The 21,192-nt window shown below is 39.4% G+C and overlaps 1 protein-coding gene across 2 annotated transcripts in view; it reads right to left on the bottom strand.

Annotated features, from left to right (window-relative positions):
- Window positions 1-813: 813 nt before the first annotated feature.
- RFXANK (regulatory factor X associated ankyrin containing protein) overlaps window positions 814-21,192 on the bottom strand; it is a 55,930-nt gene continuing 35,551 nt past the window's right edge. For both annotated transcript variants that reach the window (XM_053702917.1, XM_053702916.1), the window contains exons 8-9: window positions 6,777-6,857; window positions 814-6,653 (exon numbers count right to left, since the gene is read on the bottom strand). In XM_053702917.1, coding sequence (XP_053558892.1) covers window positions 6,601-6,653; window positions 6,777-6,857 — 134 coding nt within the window. In that variant the 3' untranslated portion in view covers window positions 814-6,600. The remainder of the gene's footprint in view (window positions 6,654-6,776; window positions 6,858-21,192) is intronic.

The raw sequence follows: 21,192 nt of genomic DNA, 5'->3' as shown, positions 1-21,192 counted from the left end.
TCACTCTCTTATAGAAACACTGTCTATTCTTTCCTGAGTTCCTTAACCCCTTCACGTCAGAATGTTCGATGCCGTCCTAACAGTGCTGGGCTTTAATGTGGTTAGGACAGCATGGACCATCGTACCTTATATGGCATACTGCAGCCTCCATCTTTTGGCTAATTAAAAATTGGACTGGGCGGCGTACCTAGCAGCGTAGGCTGTCCCCATGATCCAATCCCGGCCTTGAAATCACGTGATCGCATCAACAATCACGTGATTTAATTTTTGGTCTTTTTATAATTAGCCATTGCCTAGCAAAGTTAGTTCCCTGGTGGACTGCACTTTTTTAGAACACATGCAGGGCTCATTTTAAAATCTAAAAACCAAAGGCCCTTTCTTGTGCTGTCAGATTAATATTCTCTTTATGCATTTACATTTTTGGATATGTTAGAGATTCATAATGATGTAAATTAAAAACACCTTACCTTCAAACTTAGTACTGAATATCCCATTAAAAATATGCTAAACATGTTCTCTAGTTTTAGGGCAGAGAACAGTGTACTATTTCTTAGGGTATATTACAGTGTTTATTAAAAATCCATCCTTTGTTTAGTGCTTGCAGAATATGTGAAAGACAATCAACATTGATCTAAATTATAGCAAAGGCTAGAAAAGGAAGATAATTTTTTTTTTTTATTAGTACCAAATTTTAAATATTGGACCCATTGCTGAATTACACTCTAGCTTATTTTATGAAAGCCTATTGCGTCAATTGTTTTAGGTTTTTGTAAAGAGAGAAATTATGTTTTAAAAACAAAAAATAACTCAATATAAAAAAAGAATCCAGCAAACTTTTTATTTTTCTGAGCAAAGAATATTTCTCTGGAAAGAACGAAAAAAAACACTGGAAGTAAAGATGTAACAATGATTTTGACACCTGTTTTTTTTGTTTTGTTTTTGTATACTGTGACCCACCTGAGAAGTGTGGTATAGCGCGAGAAGAAAAGCTGAAGGGTCAAAGTCAAATACATTTAAGCAATTAGAGGCAGAAACAAGTTCACAGTTAACATTTTGTAATTTAAATACTCAAAGCGGTCATCTATTCTTCTTGGTTTGAATGATGTGACAGCCATTTTCATACTCACAAACATAAGTTGTTGTTTTTTTTTTTTGAGTTTTTAGCTTTGGAGCAAATACTGTTTTAAAGGGACATTAAACACTAAATGAATGGTAGATTGTCTGTTATTTTTAACTTATCTCACCCTGAATCAAATTTTCCCAATTGGCTTTTGACTGTCTTTGATCATGTCATTACCTAATTTATTGCATTCAACTGAATGCTCTGGCCTATAAATTTAAAGGTACATGAAAACCAAAAATTTTCTTTCATGATTCAGATAGAGAATACAATTTTAAACAACTTTCTAACTTACTTCTATTATCTAATCTGTTTCATTCTCTTAGTATCATTTGTTGAAGGAGCAGCAATGCACTACTAGTTTCTAACTGAACACATGGGTGAGCCAATCACATTCAATATATATATATGCAGCCACCAATCAACAGCTAGAACCTAGGTTCTGTCGCTCATGAACTTGCCTAGATAAACCTTTCAGCAAATGTTAACTAAAGAAGGAAGCAAATTAAATAATATAAGTAAATTGGAAAGTTGTTTAAAATTGTATTCTCTATCTGAATCATGAAAGAAATATTTTGGGTTTCATGTCCCTTTAACACTGCTATGGGGAAAGCAATGCAGGGGTTAGCAATACAGGCTTAGGTAGCAGTATTGCAAGATCATCTGTTCACATCTCTTAAGTGAACATTTATAAGTGAGGTACAACAAATTATACAAAGATGGGGCAAGGGATAAGGCAAGTTCTGTTTTTATACTGAGTTTTATATTTATACACTGTCTGACTTTTGTAAGAATGCTAAATATCTTCATATTCCGTTTTGCCACCTTTTGTCTGTTTAAGTAACTACTTTACTCAAATTACTCCTTAGCCCTCGCCACCTGCACTGCTCATTAGCCTATCTCTCTTAACCTCACCTTACTTTTGTATTCATGAACTTCACACATTCCTAAAAACTCTCTCTCCCCCTTGCAACTCATCACAAAAACAGTCTCACTACTGCAAATCTGCATCTCATCTCATGTCACTCTCCCTCTTGCTCATACTAGCTGCTGACGACATCTCCCCTAATCCTGGTCCCCCACATTTTCCTTGCCCTGCACACCCATGTGTACCCTTAAGTAGACTTCAAAAACAAAACTCTGGTAACCCTAATCTCATTCTTTTTGCATCTAAAGCCACCACCCCCTTCACTTGCGCACTTTGGAACTCTCGCTTTGTTTGCAACAAGCTCACTTCTATCCATGACCTCTTTATCTTCCTCTCTCAATCTTCTGGCTCTCACAGAAACCTGGCTCTCTTCCTCAGACACTGCTTCCTCTGCTGCACTGTCACATGGGAGTCTCCACTTCAGCCAAACTGCTAGGTCTGACAATAGACAAGGAGGTGGTGGTGTTGGTATTTTACTTTCTTCTCGTTGCACCTTTCAACAAATACAGCCCTTTTCTTCCCTCACATTTTCTTTAATTCGAAACACACGATTCGCTTATTCTCTCCCCTCTCTTTGCGCGTTGCAGTCATAAACCGATCCGCAGCTCTATTTCTAGATCACTTTGTCGCCTGGCTTCATTACTTCCTTTCCTCGGATACCCCTTTCCTCATTCTCCGTGACTTCAACCTCGCTGTTGATAATCCCACTGCCTCCTCTGCAAAACAACTTCTGCAACTCACTTCCTCTTTGGCCTGTCACAATGGTCTGACTCTCCCACTCACAAAGATGGTCACTCCCTTGATCTGATTTTCAGCTATCGATACACTATCACAAACTCGCCTTTTCCTCTTTCTGACCACCACCTCCTCACTTGTAACATCACCTCCCTCCCTACAACTCTCCCTCTGTCTACCACTCAGACTAAACCTCACAGAAGTATCAAGTCAAACAGCTCGCTAGTTTTTTTGAACCTCTTCTCTCCCCTCCCCTCTTTTTCCTGTCTTGATGAATCTGCCACTATAACTCCACCCTTACTTCGGGTCCTTGATAATCTGGCCCCACATACCATAGCTCGGAAAACATACACTAATCCTCAGCATACTCCTCTGACACGGTAACTACATAGATTGTTCCCGTACTGCTGAGTGACACTGGAGGAAATCTCGGAGTTCTGCTGACTTCACTATAAATTCATCTTGAACTCTTACTATTCTGCCCTTAATCTATATAAGAAACATTACTTCTCTACTCTTATCTCTACTCTTTCTTCAAACCCAGAATGTCCGTTCTCCACATTCAATACTCTTCTCCTCCCACCTCAACTTTTCTCTCAGCTACTACAAGATTTCGCCAGCTACTTCAACAATAAAATTGACTCCATCAGAAATTAAATCAGCTCTCAACACACTACCGGTCTCCCACCCCCTCAAAAGCTCACATAGCCATAAATTTAGCTCTTTTGCCCCTGTTACAGAGGAAGACATTTCTGCCCTTATACTATCCTCTCACCTCACTACCTGTCCCCTCAACTCCATCCCCTTACAACTACTCCCACTCTTCTACCCTTACCCCTATACTCACACACATCTTCAACCTCTCCCTCAGCACTGGTATAGTTCCCACATCTCCTAAACATGCATTAGTCACACCTATCCTCAAAAAAACTTATTTCCATCTAACCTCCCCATCCAACTACCGCCCTATTTCCCTACTCCCTCTTGCCTCAAAGCTTCTTGAAAAACTAGTATATGCACGTCTATCCCATTTCCTTACATTAAACTCCCTCCTTGATCCACTGCAATCTGGATTTCGCCCCCTTCACTCAACAGAGACAGCAATTGTTAAGGTTACAAATGACCTACTTACAGCAAAATCCAAAGGCCACTTCTCTCTACTTATCCTCCTTGATCTCTCTGCAGCCTTTGGCATCTGTGACACGGCTTTCTCTTGGTTCTCTTCCTATCTGTCTAACTGTACCTTTAGTGTAGCCTTCTCTGGGGCATCCTCTTCCCTGTTACCTCTTTCTTTTGGGGTACTGCAAGGTTCTGTCCTCGGTCCCCTTCTCTTCTCAATCTACACTTCGTCATTAGGTTCCTTAATAAAGTCCCACGGGTTTCACTATCTGCATTCCGACAATACCCAAATCTACCTCTCTGCACCAGAACTATCTCCTTCCTTGCTAACCCGTGTCACTAGCTGTCTCTCTCATATCTCATCTTGGATGTCCTCTCACTACCTCAAGCTAAATCTCTCCAAAACTGAGCTCCTTATTTCCCCCCCTTCTTCCAAATCTCCACACCCCATGTCTTTATAACTGTTGTTAACTCCATCATTACCTCAACCTCACATGCCCGATGTCTTGGGGTCAAACTTGACTCAGATCTTTCTTTCACTCCTCACAATCGGTCCTTGGCTAAAGTCTGCTGCTTCCACCTTAAAAACATTGCTAAAATCAGACATTTCCTTACACAAGACACAACTAAGATTTTAATCCACTCTCTCATCCTTTCTCGTCTCGACTACTGCAAATCCATCCTCTCTGGTCTCCCTAACTGCCGCCTAGCTCCTTTACAATCCATAATGAATGCCTCTGCCAGGCTCATCTTCCTTACACGTCGCTCTTCATCTGCTGCATATCTCTGCCAGTCCCTTCACTGGCTTCCTCTTGCCTCCAGGATTAAACACAAAATTCTCTGACTTATTAAGCCCTCAATTGCATTGCTCCCCCCTACATTTCAGACCTTGTTTCCAAATACTCTCCCTCTCGACCCCTTCGCTCCGCTTATGATCTCCTACTCTCCTCCTCGCATTCCCGTTTACAAGATTTCTCCAGACTGGCTCCCATCTTATGGAACTCTCTGCCTCGCTCCACAAGAATCTCCCCTAGATTTAAAAGCTTCAAGTGCTCCCTGAAGACTCTACTATTCAGGGACGCTTACAACCTACACAAACCTTCCTATCTCCACTGCTATCCCCTTAAACCCCATAGCATGTAAGCTTATGAGCCCAGCTGTTTTTAGTCCACCTTCATAAGAGCCGACTACAACAGTGCAACTCTTGGCAGGACCCTCTCCCGCCATTTGATCCCTGTAATTGTTTTATATATACCACCTATGTTCATAGTGCTGTGGAACCTGTTAGTGCTCTACAAATACCTGATAATAAATAATAATAATAGAATGATGCATTCAAAGAAAAGATTAGTCTGAAAATAACATGTAGATTTATTTTTAAAAATGTATTTCGCCGTTTAAATATTGATAAAATAAGTGTAAAGTTTTATTGTCTTTAAAACAATTGGGAGCTGCCATTTTTTTAACTTAGGTTACTTTCTTTGCTGTGGCCAATTAGAGACAGTTATAAATAGGTCACTAGAGTGTGCAGCCAATGGCTGTGTGCCATTTCTAACAGGAACTGAAAAGCTAATAATTTCTGAATGGAATTACTGGAAAATGGGACAAAGTAAATAATGAAAGTATACTGTAGAGAAGTATATACACAGACAATTTATCATTTTATATTACCATCTCAAAGTGTTTAATGTTTATTTAAGATTCTACATACAAGGGTAGGTACTGTATATGAAAATAGAATACTATGGGTTGCTAAATAGCAATAAACACGTTGAGATTGTGATATACAATTTAAAAAAATGTGTAGGATTATTCAAAATATTGTATCCATAAATATACTTTTTAAACATGCTCAAAATTTGAAATAATTGCTTCACTCATAAGCGCCAAAGCAAATTACCTTTTTTGATGGAATATGTATACTAAATTAGTATAAACAGGACCAGGATTTACTAGTTTTTGTTTGCAAAATAATTTTCATACCTGTTTAAAAGGGAATAAGCCAATGGGCTCTTCTGTTTACTAATGTGAGGCACAATTATTAACCCTGTTGATGCCAAAGAGGGTGTTGCAATGCTATGTACTGCAGCCCTGTCTGGTTATCAGAGTTCAATGCTAGATTCTTCCTTTAACATAACTTGCAAAATTATGCTGAAAATATAAAATTATACTTTATTGTATTTGCAGTCTATAAATTTTCCTGAGTTTAGCAACATTATTGTGGGTCCTGCTGCTTTAAAATAAAGGATGATCTACCACGTCTAATGTGCTTGTATTTAACACCTAAACTGCAAGACACAAAGCAACCTCTGATCCTTCCCTTAAAGAGCGCCTTCCCCTATAAAGTGCCCTCCTCCAAAGAGCTAGAGGGATTTTAGCTCTATTATTTAAACAGCAGCAGGAATCACAATTAGTTTTCAAGTTACACTGTTACTTTAAGCACTTGTTAATTTAATCAAGTCAATGGATTTATGTTAACAAACTGGGTTTTATATTGCATTTTGCATTGTTCTTTTGACAGTTATTGAAACAATTTGTCAATTCCAAAAAATATTGCAATCATTCTTGCAAATATGGGTTTAATGATCTCAAAATAAACAAATCTTGCATCCCTACTGCTTCAGTGTTGCAGTCATAAAGAAATTAAAAGTACTCCTACGATGCACCTCTTTTTGTTCTTTAGTTCTTCCTTTAAATGTCACTCTTTGTTTTGAAACAGTTTCAAAATGTGATTTTCTATTACCTGTTGAACTAGAGAGAAAAAAGAAAAAAAAAAGTAATTAAAGAAATACTTTGTCCTAATTATTCTCACGCTGTATCATATATCTACTGTAAGCTAATTCAATTAATCTTCCATATTTACTGGTTAAGTACCTTTTTTAAAACCCAGAGCCACAGCAAGATCCATTGGGGTGTATCCAGAATCTGCCTCCAATGTTAAATCAGCACCCCGTTCTGTTAAAGCAAAACATTTTGCTTCTGTAAAGACTTATGGGTAACAATCAAATCAATCAACAAGGGAATTTATGTAAAACAGGTAGCTTAAAGGTACAGTCTTCACCAGAATTTTTATTGTTTAAAAAGATAGATAATCCCTTTATTACCCATTCCCTAGTTTTGCTTAACCAACAGTTATATAAATACACTTTTTACCTCTGTGATTATCTTGTATCTAAGCCTCTACAAACTGCCCCCTTATTTCAGTTCTTTTGACAGACTTGCATTTTAGCCAATGAGTGCTGGCTCATAGGAACTCCACGTGTGTGAGCACAGTGTTATCTACATGACACACATGAACTAACACCCTCTAGTGGTGAAAAACTGTCAAAATGCCCTGAGAGAAGAGGCGGCCTTCAAGGGCTTAGAAATTAGCATATGAACCTCCTAGGTTTAGCTTTAAACTAAGAATACCAAGAGAACAAAGCAAAATTGGTGATAAAGGAAAATTGTTTAAAATTACATGCCCTATCTGAATCATAAAAGTTTATTTTGGACTAGACTGTCCCTTTAAAGATGCCCTATCAAGACCTAGACACCAAGCTTTTATTATTTTCTAAGCAAATTTGGTAATATAAATAAATTGGAAAGTTGTTTAAAATTGTATGTTCTATCTTAATCATGAAATAAAAAACAACATTTATGCTTACCTGATAAATGTATTTATTTTCGGATATGGTGAGTCCACGGCTTGAGTAATTACTGTTGGGAATATCACTCATGGCCAGCAGGAGGAGGCAAAGAGCACCACAGTTAAACTGCTAAGTATCACTCCCTTACCCACAACCCCCAGTCATTCAACCGAGGGGAAATGGAGAAAAAGGAGTAACACAAGGTGTAAAGGTGTCTGAGGTTATAGTCGAAAGAATAACTGTCTTAACCCCTTAACGACCAACGACGTATGGGGTACGTCCTGCAAAAAAATGCAGTTAATGACCAAGGACATACCCCATACGTCGTTGGTCTTTGAAAGCAGTGGAAGCGATCCTGATAGCTTCCAGCTGCTTTCATGTTATTGCAGTGATGCCTCAATATTGAGGCATCCTGCAATAACTGTTTTTAGCCATCCGATGCAGAGAGAGCCACTCTGTGGCCCTCTCTGCATCGGCTATCGATGGCCGTTATCGTTGGTGGGTGGGAGCTCATCCAGGGAGGCGGGTGGGCAGTCATTGGTGGAGGAGGGGGGAGGGATCTTATGCGGGTGCGCGTGCACGTGAGATCTGTTTCAGCATCAATATGCTGTAGATCTGGAGGGTGGGATTTGAAAATCAATGCATCTGGGAGAGGGTGGGGGGTTGGATGTTGAGGGGGGGGCAGCTACACTACAGAAATAAAGAACATTTTTAATAAAATAAAAAAATTAAAATGCAATATTATTTTTCAAACTGGGTACTGGCAGATAGCTGCCAGTACCCAATATGCTGCACAATAAAGGCAGAGGGGGGGGGGGTTAAAGAGCTGTTTGGGGGGGGATCAGGGAGGTTGGGGGCTAAGGGGGGTCCTACACAGCAGACACATTTTTTTTAATTTTTTTTTAAAACCTAAAACCTCCCAAAAAACTTTTATTTTAGTACTGGCAGACTTTCTGCCAGTACTTAAGATGGCGGGGACAATTGTCGGGTGGGGGAGGGAAGGGAGCTGTTTGGGAGGGATCAGGGGGTGGGATGTGTCAGGTGGGAGGCTGATCTCTACACTAAAGCTAAAATTAACCCTGCAAGCTCCCTACAAGCTACCTAATTAACTCCTTCACTGCTAGACATAATATACGTGTGATGCGCAGCGGCATTTAGCGACCTTCTAACTACCAAAAAGCAACGCCAAAGATATATATGTCTGCTATTTCTGAACAAAGGGGATCCCAGAGAAGCATTTACAACAATTTATGCCATAATTGCACAAGCTGTTTATAAATAATTTCAGTGAGAAACCTAAAATTGTGAAATATTTAAAGTTTTTTTAATTTGATCGCATTTGGCGGTGAAATGGTGGCATGAAATATACCAAAATGGGTCTAGATCAATACTTGGGGTTGTTTACTACACTACACTAAAGCTAAAATTAACCCTACAAGCTCCCTACATGCTCCCTAATTAACCCCTTCACTGCTGCGCATAATACACGTGTGGTGCGCAGTGGCATTTAGCGGCCTTCGAATTACCAAAAAGCAACGTAAAAGCCATATATGTCTGCTATTTCTGAACAAAGGGGATCCCAGAGAAGCATTTAAAACCATCTGTGCAATAATTGCATAAGCTGTTTGTAAATAATTTCAGTGAGAAACCTAAAGTTTGTGAAAAAATTTGTGAAAAAGTGAACATTTTTTTTTATTTGATCGCATTTGGCGGTGAAATGGTGGCATGAAATATACCAAAATGGGCCTAGATCAATACTTTGGGATGTCTTCTAAAAATATATATATACATGTCAAGGGATATTCAGGGATTCCTGAAAGATATCAGTGTCCCAATGTAACTAGCGCTAATTTTGAAAAAAAGTGGTTTGGAAATAGCAAAGTGCTACTTGTATTTATGGTCCTATAACTTGCAAAGAACATGTAAAAATTGGGTATTTCTAAACTCAGGACAAAATTTAGAAACTATTTAGCATGGGTGTTTTTTGGTGGTTGTAGATGTGCAACAGATTTTGGGGGTCAAAGTTTGAAAAAAATGTTTTTTTTCCATTTTTTCCTCTTATTTTATAATTTTTTTAATAGTAAATGATAAGATATGATGAAAATAATGGTATCCTTAGAAAGTCCATTTAATGGCGAGAAAAACGGTATATAATATGTGTGGGTACAGTAAATGAGTAAGAGGAAAATTACAGCTAAACACAAACACCGCAGAAATGTAAAAATAGCCTTGGTCCCAAACGGTCAACAAATGGAAAAGTGCTCTGGTCACTAAGGGGTTAAAATAAAGGGTGGGGCCGTGGACTCAAAATATCCGGAAATAAATAAATTTATCAGGTAAGCAAAAATTTTGTTTTTCTTTCCTAAGATATGAGTCCACGGCTTGAGTAATTACTGTTGGGAACCAATACCCAAGCTAGAGAATATGGATTAATAGGGAGGGACAAGACAGGCAGTCCTAAACAGAAGGCACCACCGATTGAAGAACCTTTCTCCCAAAAGAAGACTCAGCAGAGGCAAAAGTATCAAATTTGGAAAAGGTATGTAGAGAAGACCAAGTTGCAGCCTTGCAAATTTGTTCCACAGAAGCTTCATTTTTTGAAAGCCCAAGAAGAGGAAACAGCTCTTGTGAAATGAGCTGTAATTCTCTCAGGAGGCAGCTGAATTATACTTCGTAACTAAAAAGAAAGAGTAGTAGCAGTAGCTTTCTGACCTTTACATTTCCCAGAGAAACAGACAAAGAGGGCAGAGGACTGGCGAAAATCCTTTGTAGAATTTAAGAGCATGTACAACATCCAAATTGTGTAACAAACGTTCCTTGGAAAAAGAAGGAATAGGACACAGAGAGGGAACAGCAATTTCCTGATTGATATTTCTATTAGAAACAACCTTAGGAAGGAAACCTAACTTAGTACGAAAAACCGCCTTATCAGCATGAAAAATAAGATAAGGGGAATCACACTGCAGAGCTGAGAGTTCCGAGACTCTTCGAGCAGAAGAGATAGCAACAAGAAACAAAACCTTCCAAGATAACAACTTAATGTCTATGGAATGCAACGGCTCAAACGGAGCAAGCTGTAAAACTTTAAGAACAAGGTTAAGGCTCCAAGGAGGAGCAACAGACTTAAAGACATTCATCACTTTACTGAACAACAACAACGTTAACATCAAACTAACCTACGAAGCAGATCAACAATGTATCAACTTTTTGGACCTTACGATACTTAAAGATGCAGAAGGTAACATAAAGACAGATCTTTTCAGAAAAACAACGGCAACAAATAGCCTGCTTCATAATAGCAGTGCACATGCAAGCAATACCATGAAGAGTCTTCCTACAGGGGAATTCCTGAGGATCAGGAGAAATTGTTCGGACTTACACACTTTCCAAATACGTGCTCAAGAATTGGAGAGTAGATTATTAGATAGAGGATACAGCAAACGAGCCATCAAAAAAGCAAAATACAGAGCGCAGGAAACTAATAGACAAGAACTCCTAAAGAAGAAATCCAGATCCAGGAGTGGTGTCCCAAGACTAATTACCACATATAACTCACAAAGTACAAGGGTGAATGAAATTCTGAATAAATATTGGTACATCCTCAAATCTGATCCTACTCTCAAGGATATCATAGGAACTAGACCCTCCATTTCATATAAAAGAACTCGTAACATCAAAGACATGATCACGAGCAGCCATCTACAAAGACATAAAACCAAGACAGCATTGGCACCAGGGTCACATAAATGTGGCAACTGCAGCACATGCAAATATATGGTCAAATCTGATCACATAATAGACAGATTTAAGAACAAACATGTCATTAAAGATTATATCAGCTGTCAAACGGAGGGAGTAATATATTTACTCATATGCAAATGTGAAAAATTCTACGTAGGAATGAGGACACGAAAATTAAGAGTGAGAATAATGGAACATCTACGCAATATTAGAAACGCTGAAAAAGACAAAAAAGACGACTAGTGTGGCGCATCATTTCCTACAATATCATAAAGCAAATGCTGAAGAACTACAATGTAAAGGTGTAGAAAGAATAAGACTAGGCATCAGAGGGGGAAATCTTGAAACAATTTTATTAAAAAGAGAAAGCAGATGGATCTACCTTTTGAACACTGTGCAACCATTCGACATGAATGAAAACAATAATTTCTATGTACATCTCCAAACTTAGATTAAATATAATAATCTCAACAACATTAATCTTATGGAGTAATAACACATTTTATACAATCTGACAAATAAGAATATCAACAGCTCCAATTTAATTATTGGTGAAATGGTCAGGAAACAAGCACAAAAATTAATATAATTCTAATTAAGGAATTAATTTTATTCAAACATAACTGGTACTCAGGAATTCACGAATTTCACAATTTATTTCCATTTGAATCATCAGTGGAGAAATCACCACACATAAAAACACAATTAAATGCACACTTCACTTGGAGCACATTTTTTTAGCACTTTTTGTATTGCAGGATGTCACAGTCTGTACGTCACACACAAAGATCATTTTTGTTCAACAATTTATACCACTCACCAATTGGTGGTACATATACATTGATACCATATACAATAGTATTCACCTAATTCGAACTAAACACACACTGCAACCTATTGGAATACAGGTGGCCCTCGTTTTACAACGGTTCAATTTACACCGTTTCAGAATAACAACCTTTTTTTCCAGTCATGTGACTGCTATTGAAAAGCATTGAGAAGCAGTGCATTTATTAAAATAGCCAGTAGGTGGAGCTGTCCGCTTGTGTTGCAGCAAAGCCAAGCAAGCTGAAATTAATCAGTTTTAGCAAGACCTGAGCTATTGAGCAGATTTCAAAGGAACACGATCTTCCTGTCTATAACTTAGTCCAGATTGGAATGCATATAAAAAACTGTTTGTAGAAAAATGCAAGTGAAGTCTGTGTTTTGTGATTATTTTATTTTGTTTATAATGCTGTTTAGCAAATGTTTTTGTTCATTTAACTTAGTTTAATTATATATTCTGTGTTGTGTGATTATTTTATTAGGTTTATAATGCTGTCTAGCATTTAACGTCTTCATTTCAAAGCTTTTAAAATAATGTATAAGGTGTTGCTTATGACAATTTTGAGAGGGGCCTGGAACCTAATCCCCTCAATTCCCATTGACTTAACTTATAAACTGGGTTTCAATTTACAACGGTTTCGATTTACAACCATTCCTTCTGGAACCTAACCCCGGCGTAAACTGAGGGCTACCTGTATAACACAGCCAGACCCCATTTACTTTACAGAGTAATTAATTTTTCTACACTGTACACTTTATGATGTTAGTAAGAATTAGCTTACTGCAATTCACAACCTTGTCAATATACTATATCACACCCACATTCTTCTTTTAATGTCCTCACCACAGCATTGATACACTACCTAACACGTTTTGTTTTAGTGATTTAATTTATTATAATTTATATATACATCAAATTAGATTTCAAAACCCCCCAAATGACACTTAAGAATAATAAGATCAAAACATGAATATGATAGTTCAAGGATATTGCTCACTATGACACATTCAATATATAACATTATTATATAAGAAATAGATAACGAATGAGAGCACAAAAATAGACCAAAACAACACTTTAGTTGATCCATATCTCTTTAATGTGTAATTTTGTATTACAAGATAAGAATCTCATTAATGTACTGTTAAAAATTTCATACCTAGTAAGTATAACAAATTATAGTACAATCACATGTATGAAATAACACATAACATATGAATGAGACTATAGAGATACAAGGGATAAGATGCAAAGTATTTCAAGATTGCAAGTTTTCCTCCTGGGTTTAAAGATTTTATCACACAAGTGCTATTCATGTATGCACACTAAGACATATTTGACTCAGTTTTCCGGTACAAACCCACTTGTCTGCATTGGGTAACCTATTTAATATTAATGGTGTCTCCTAGTGCACTACTTGGTATGCATTAGTATGTAGCAATTTTACTTCAAATTGATACAGCAAATAAACACTTAGTAATTCTACAGGTTTAATGCACCAGACAGAAGGTATTCCAGATTCGAATGACCTATTTAACTTATGCATAAAATCCTAGTTAAAGATACTAAGCTATTGATATGCCTAAATATATTACTTTGATTATATCAGTAGGCTAAGTCAGAATATTATATCAGAAACAGTAGGTATTATTACACTTAGGCTATTCTATTTTATATTAGATTAGGATTCACAATGGCTAATTCAGCATAAATAAAATCCTATGAAAAACAGAATTTATGCTTACCTGATAAATTACTTTCTCCAACGTTGTGTCCGGTCCACGGCGTCATCCTTACTTGTGGGAATATCTCTTCCCCAACAGGAAATGGCAAAGAGTCCCAGCAAAGCTGGCCATATAGTCCCTCCTAGGCTCCGCCCACCCCAGTCATTCGACCGACGGACAGGAGGAAAAATATAGGAGAAACCATATGGTACCGTGGTGACTGTAGTTAGAGAAAATAATTCATCAGACCTGATTAAAAAACCAGGGCGGGCCGTGGACCGGACACACCGTTGGAGAAAGTAATTTATCAGGTAAGCATAAATTCTGTTTTCTCCAACATTGGTGTGTCCGCTCCACGGCGTCATCCTTACTTGTGGGAACCAATACCAAAGCTTTAGGACACGGATGAAGGGAGGGAGCAAATCAGGTTACCTAAACGGAAGGCACCACGGCTTGCAAAACCTTTCTCCCAAAAATAGCCTCCGAAGAAGCAAAAGTATCAAATTTGTAAAATTTGGCAAAAGTGTGCAGTGAAGACCAAGTCGCTGCCTTACATATCTGATCAACAGAAGCCTCGTTCTTGAAGGCCCATGTGGAAGCCACAGCCCTAGTGGAGTGAGCTGTGATTCTTTCAGGAGGCTGCCGTCCGGCAGTCTCATAAGCCAATCGGATGATGCTTTTAAGCCAAAAGGAAAGAGAGGTAGAAGTCGCTTTTTGACCTCTCCTTTTACCAGAATAGACGACAAACAGAGAAGATGTTTGTCTGAAATCTTTTGTAGCTTCTAAATAGAATTTTAGAGCACGGACTACGTCCAAATTGTGTAACAAACGTTCCTTCTTTGAAACTGGATTCGGACACAAAGAAGGTACAACTATCTCCAGGTTAATATTTTTGTTAGAAACAACCTTTGGAAGGAAACCAGGCTTAGTACGCAAAACCACCTTATCTGCATGGAACACCAGATAGGGCGGAGAACACTGCAGAGCAGATAACTCTGAAACTCTTCTAGCAGAAGAAATAGCAACCAAAAACAACACTTTCCAAGATAACAACTTAATATCTATGGAATGTAAAGGTTCAAACGGAACCCCTTGAAGAACTGAAAGAACTAGATTTAAACTCCAGGGAGGAGTCAAAGGTCTGTAAACAGGCTTGATCCTAACCAGAGCCTGAACAAATGCTTGAACATCTGGCATAGCTGCCAGTCGTTTGTGTAGTAAGACAGATAAAGCAGAAATCTGTCCCTTTAGAGAACTCGCAGATAATCCTTTATCCAAACCTTCTTGCAGAAAGGAAAGAATCTTAGGAATTTTTACCTTATTCCAAGGGAATCCCTTGGATTCACACCAGCAGATATATCTTTTCCATATCTTATGGTAAATCTTTCTAGTTACCGGTTTTCTGGCCTGAACCAGAGTATCAATCACCGAATCTGAAAACCCACGCTTTGATAGAATCAAGCGTTCAATCTCCAAGCCGTCAGCTGGAGGGAGACCAGATTTGGATGTTCGAATGGACCCTGAACAAGAAGGTCCTGTCTCAAAGGTAGCTTCCATGGTGGAACCGATGACATATTCACCAGGTCTGCATACCAAGTCCTGCGTGGCCACGCAGGAGCTATCAAGATCACCGAGACCCTCTCCTGTTTGATCCTGGCTACCAGCCTGGGAATGAGAGGAAACGGTGGGAACACATAAGCTAGGTTGAAGGTCCAAGGCGCTACTAGTGCATCCACTAGATTCGCCTTGGGATCCCTGGATCTGGACCCGTAGCAAGGAACCTTGAAGTTCTGACGAGACGCCATCAGATCCATGTCTGGAATGCCCCATAATTGAGTCAACTGGGCAAAAATCTCCGGGTGGAGTTCCCACTCCCCCGGATGGAATGTCTGACGACTCAGATAATCCGCTTCCCAGTTTTCCACACCTGGGATGTGGATCGCAGATAGATGGCAGGAGTGATTCTCCGCCCATTGTATTATTTTGGTTACTTCTTTCATCGCCAGGGAACTCCTTGTTCCCCCCTAATGATTGATATACGCAACAGTCGTCATGTTGTCTGATTGGAATCTTATGAATCTGGCCTTTGCAAGCTGAGGCCAAGCCCTGAGAGCATTGAATATCGCTCTTAGTTCGAGAATGTTTATCGGGAGAAGAGACTCTTCCCGAGACCACAGTCCCTGAGCTTTCAGGGATTCCCAGACCGCACCCCAGCCCACTAGACTGGCGTCGGTTGTGACAATGACCCACTCTGGTCTGCGGAAGCTCATTCCCTGGGATAGGTGGTCCAGGGATATCCACCAACGGAGTGAATCTCTGGTCTTCTGATCTACTTGAATCACTGGAGACAAATCTGTATAGTCCCCATTCCACTGTTTCAGCATGCACAGTTGTAATGGTCTTAGATGAATTCGCGCAAAAAGAACTATGTCCATTGCTGCAACCATAAACCCTACTACTTCCATGCACTGAGCTATGGAAGGATGTGGAACAGAATGAAGAACTTGACAAGCGCTTAGAAGTTTTGACTTTCTGACATCTGTCAGAAAGATCCTCATTTCTAAGGAATCTATTATTGTTCCCAGGAAGGGAACTCTTGTTGACGGAGACAGAGAACTTTTTTCTATGTTCACCTTCCATCCGTGAGATCTGAGAAAGGCCAGAACGATGTCTGTATGAGCCTTTGCTTTTGAAAGGGACGACGCTTGTATTAGAACGTCGTCCAAGTATGGTACTACTGCAATGCCCCTCGGTCTTAGAACCGCTAGAAGGGACCCGAGTACCTTTGTGAAAATCCTTGGAGCAGTGGCTAATCTGAATGGGAGGGCCACAAACTGGTAATGTTTGTCCAGAAAGGCGAACCTTAGGAACTGATGATGTTCTTTGTGGATAGGAATATGTAGGTACGCATCCTTTAGATCCACGGTAGTCATAAATTGACCTTCCTGGATAGTGGGTAGAATCGTTCAAATGGTTTCCATTTTGAACGATGGTACCCTGAGAAATTTGTTTAGGATCTTTAAATCCAGAATTGGTCTGAAGGTTCCCTCTTTTTTGGGAACTACGAGCAGATTTGAGTAAAATCCCATTCCTTGTTCCTTCATTGGAACTGGGTGTATCACTCCCATCTTTAGCAGGTCTTCTACACAATGTAAGAACGCCTGTCTCTTTATTTGGTTTGAGGATAAGTGAGACATGTGGAACCTTCCCCTTGGGGGTAGTTCCTTGAATTCCAGAAGATAACCCTGAGAAACTATTTCTAGCGTCCAGGGATCCTGAACATCTCTTGCCCAAGCCTGAGCAAAGAGAGAGAGTCTGCCCCCCATTAGATCCGGTCCCGGATCGGGGGCTACTCCTTCATGCTGTTTTGTTAGCGGTAGCAGGCTTCTTGGTCTGCTTACCCTTGTTCCAGCCTTGCATCGGTTTCCAGGCTGGTTTGGACTGTGAGGCATTAACCTCTTGCTTAGAGGATGCAGAATTAGAGGCCGGTCCGTTCCTGAAATTACGAAAGGAACGAAAATTAGACTTATTCTTGGCCTTGAAAGGCCTATCTTGTGGGAGGGCGTGGCCCTTTCCCCCAGTGATGTCTGAGATAATCTCTTTTAATTCTGGGCCAAAGAGAGTTTTACCCTTGAAGGGGATGTTAAGCAATTTTGTCTTGGATGATACATCCGCTGACCAAGACTTTAGCCAAAGCGCTCTGCGCGCCACAATTGCAAACCCTGAATTTTTCGCCGCTAATCTAGCTAATTGCAAAGCGGCATCTAAAATAAAAGACTTAGCCAACTTAAGTGCGTGAACTCTGTCCATAACCTCCTCATATGGAGTCTCTCTACTGAGCGACTTTTCTAGTTCCTTGAACCAGAACCACGCTGCTGTAGTGACAGGAACAATGCACGAAATGGGTTGTAGAAGGTAACCTTGCTGTACAAAAATCTTTTTAAGCAAACCTTCCAATTTTTTATCCATAGGATCTTTGAAAGCACAACTATCTTCGATAGGAATAGTAGTGCGCTTGTTTAGAGTAGAAACTGCCCCCTCAACCTTAGGGACTGTCTGCCATAAGTCCTTTCTGGGGTCGACCATAGGAAATAATTTCTTAAATATAGGAGGGGGAACAAAAGGTATGCCGGGCTTCTCCCACTCCTTATTCACTATGTCCGCCACCCGCTTGGGTATAGGAAAAGCGTCGGGGTGCACCGGAACCTCTAGGAACTTGTCCATCTTGCATAATTTTTCTGGAATGACCAAGTTGTCACAATCATCCAGAGTAGATAACACCTCCTTAAGCAGTGCGCGGAGATGTTCTAATTTAAATTTAAATGTCACAACATCAGGTTCAGCCTGTTGAGAAATTTTTCCTGAATCTGAAATTTCCCCATCTGACAAAAACTCCCTCATGGCCCCTTCAGATTGGTGTGAGGGTATGACAGAACAATTATCATCAGCGCCCTCCTGCTCTTCAGTGTTTAAAACAGAGCAATCGCGCTTTCTCTGATATGCAGGCATTTTGGATAAAATATTTGCTATGGAGTTATCCATTACAGCCGTCAATTGTTGCATGGTAATAAGCATTGGCGCGCTAGAAGTACTAGGGGCCTCCTGCGTGGGCAAAACTGGCGTAGACACAGAAGGAGATGATGTAGAACCATGTCTACTCCCTTCATCTGAGGAATCATCTTGGGCAATTTCATTATTTGTGGCAGTACTGTCCTTACTTTGTTTGGACGCTATGGCACAATTATCACACAATTTTGAAGGGGGAGACACATTGGCTTTCATACATATAGAACATAGCTTATCTGAAGGCAGAGACATGTTAAACAGGCTTAAACTTGTCAATAAAGTACAAAAACCGTTTTAAAACAAAACCGTTACTGTCTCTTTAAATTTTAAACAGAGCACACTTTATTACTGAATATGTGAAAATATATGAAGGAATTGTTCAAAATTTACCAAAATTTCACCACAGTGTCTTAAAGCATTAAAAGTATTGCACACCAATTTTCAGAGCTTTAACCCTTAAAATAACGAAACCGGAGCCGGTTACAGATTTAACCCCTATACAGTCCCAGCTACAGCCTTTGCTGTGACTTTACCAAGCCCAGAGGGGAATACAATACCAAATGACGCCTTCTAGGAACTTTTCCAACTACTCTCAGGTCCTCACACATGCATCTGCATGTCTTGTACTCAAAAACAAGTGCGCAGTAAAGGCGCGAAAATGAGGCTCAGCCTACAACTGGGAAGGCCCTTCCTGACTGGAAAAGGTGTCTAACATAGTGCCTGACGTTAAAAAACGTTCCCCAAGTTTATAAGTGTGAATTATCAGCATAAACATGTATAAAATGTCCAAATAAAGCAATCGATTTAGCCCATAAAAGTGTCTACCAGTTTTATAGCCCATCTTAAGCCCTTTATTCTGTTTGAGACTAAGGAAATGGCTTACCGGTCCCCATGAGGGGAAATGACAGCCTTCCAGCACTACACAGTCTTGTTAGAAATATGGCTAGTCATACCTTAAGCAGAAAAGTCTGCTAACTGTTTCCCCCAACTGAAGTTACTTCATCTCAACAGTCCTATGTGGAAACAGCAATCGATTTTAGTTACTGTCTGCTAAAATCATCTTCCTCTCACAAACAGAAATCTTCATCTTTTTCTGTTTCAGAGTAAATAGTACATACCAGCACTATTTTAAAATAACAAACTCTTGATAGTAGAATAAAAAAACTACAACTAAACACCACATACTCTTAACCATCTCCGTGGAGATGTTGCCTGTGCAACGGCAAAGAGAATGACTGGGGTGGGCGGAGCCTAGGAGGGACTATATGGCCAGCTTTGCTGGGACTCTTTGCCATTTCCTGTTGGGGAAGAGATATTCCCACAAGTAAGGATGACGCCGTGGACCGGACACACCAATGTTGGAGAAATAAGTGTAATGTGAATAATCCAAAACGCACTATATTTAGTATCAACAAGAGTACAACATAAACAGGATATTATATGTACAAATAAAGTGATACTACTAAATCACAAGTATTATTCTTTCTATGTGTTACCATCAGCATACCCAATCCCAATTACAATATAAAATTGGGACCAAGACCTCTACTTGACAACTTGTGACAAACTACAGCCCATTAATTAAAAGATCTTAGAATACTGTCAAACTAGGTTTCAACATAGCGGAGTACCTAATTATCATAATTCTATGATCAAATATTGTTCAACTTTTGAACAATAGCACCTTAATATAATCATCTGAAGAACTTCATTATGATGTTGCACAAGCATTATACACTATTTTACTCTAATAAACTGAATCAATATAGAGGTTGATACTATATATTATTCTGGGATACATCTCTAGTACTATAACCCAGCATATAGATAGACTAATATTGCGATATAGATTGTTTTACCTGTTATTGAACTGTTATAGAGGTATTTACTCAGCGGTCTTAGACACAGAAACCCGCCTTTACACTTTCCTATTATTACTTTTGACATATCAAAGGCTCATTAATTATTTAGGAATAGGCCTCCAAATTCTTTGGTTGTTTTTAATTAAGTGTTTATTTTAAATATATGTAATAAAAGTTATATTTTAACATTCCCAATTTCTCCACCACTAGTCCAGGCTTAGAGTGCTATACGTGCAGTCTTCAGTGAGGTCTCTTCCTCTCTTTTTTGTCTAAGACTTAAAGACAGGCCTGACAAAAAGATTACACATCTGGCAAATCTGCCAAACGTTTATGTTGTAAAACTGATAAAGCAGAAATCTGTCCCTTCATGGTATTGACTGGCAATCCCTTCTCCAGGCCTTCCTGGAAAAAGGATAAAATTCTACTCCAAGAGTAGCCCTTGTATTCACACCAATAAAGATATTTACACCATATCTTATGGTAAATCTTTCTAGTAACAGACTTGCAAGCCTGAATCATGGTCTCAATGACCAACTCAGAAAAACCACGCTTAGACAGAATTAACCATTCAATCTCCAAGCAGTCAGCTTCAGAGAAATGAGATTTCAATGAAGGGTCCCTGAATCAGGAGGTCTTTCCTCAGAGGTAGTCTCCAAGGTAGGAGAGATGACATCTCCACTAGGTCTGCAAACCAGATCCTGCGAGCCCACGCAGGGGCTATTAGAATCACTGATGACCTCTCCTGTTTGATACGAGCAATGACTCGTGGAAGGAGAGCAAACGGAGGAAAAGGTATGCCAACCTGAAAACCCAAGGAACCGCCAGAGCATCTATCAGAATAGCCTGCGGATCTCTTGACCTTGAACCGTACCTTGGAATCTTGGCGTTCTGATGGGACACCATCAGATCTAACTCTGGAACCCCCCATTTGAGGACTAAGCT

This window comes from Bombina bombina, chromosome 2 (genome assembly GCF_027579735.1).
Source record: "Bombina bombina isolate aBomBom1 chromosome 2, aBomBom1.pri, whole genome shotgun sequence".
NCBI lineage: Eukaryota > Metazoa > Chordata > Amphibia > Anura > Bombinatoridae > Bombina > Bombina bombina.
This window is presented reverse-complemented; position numbering and strand designations above follow the sequence as displayed.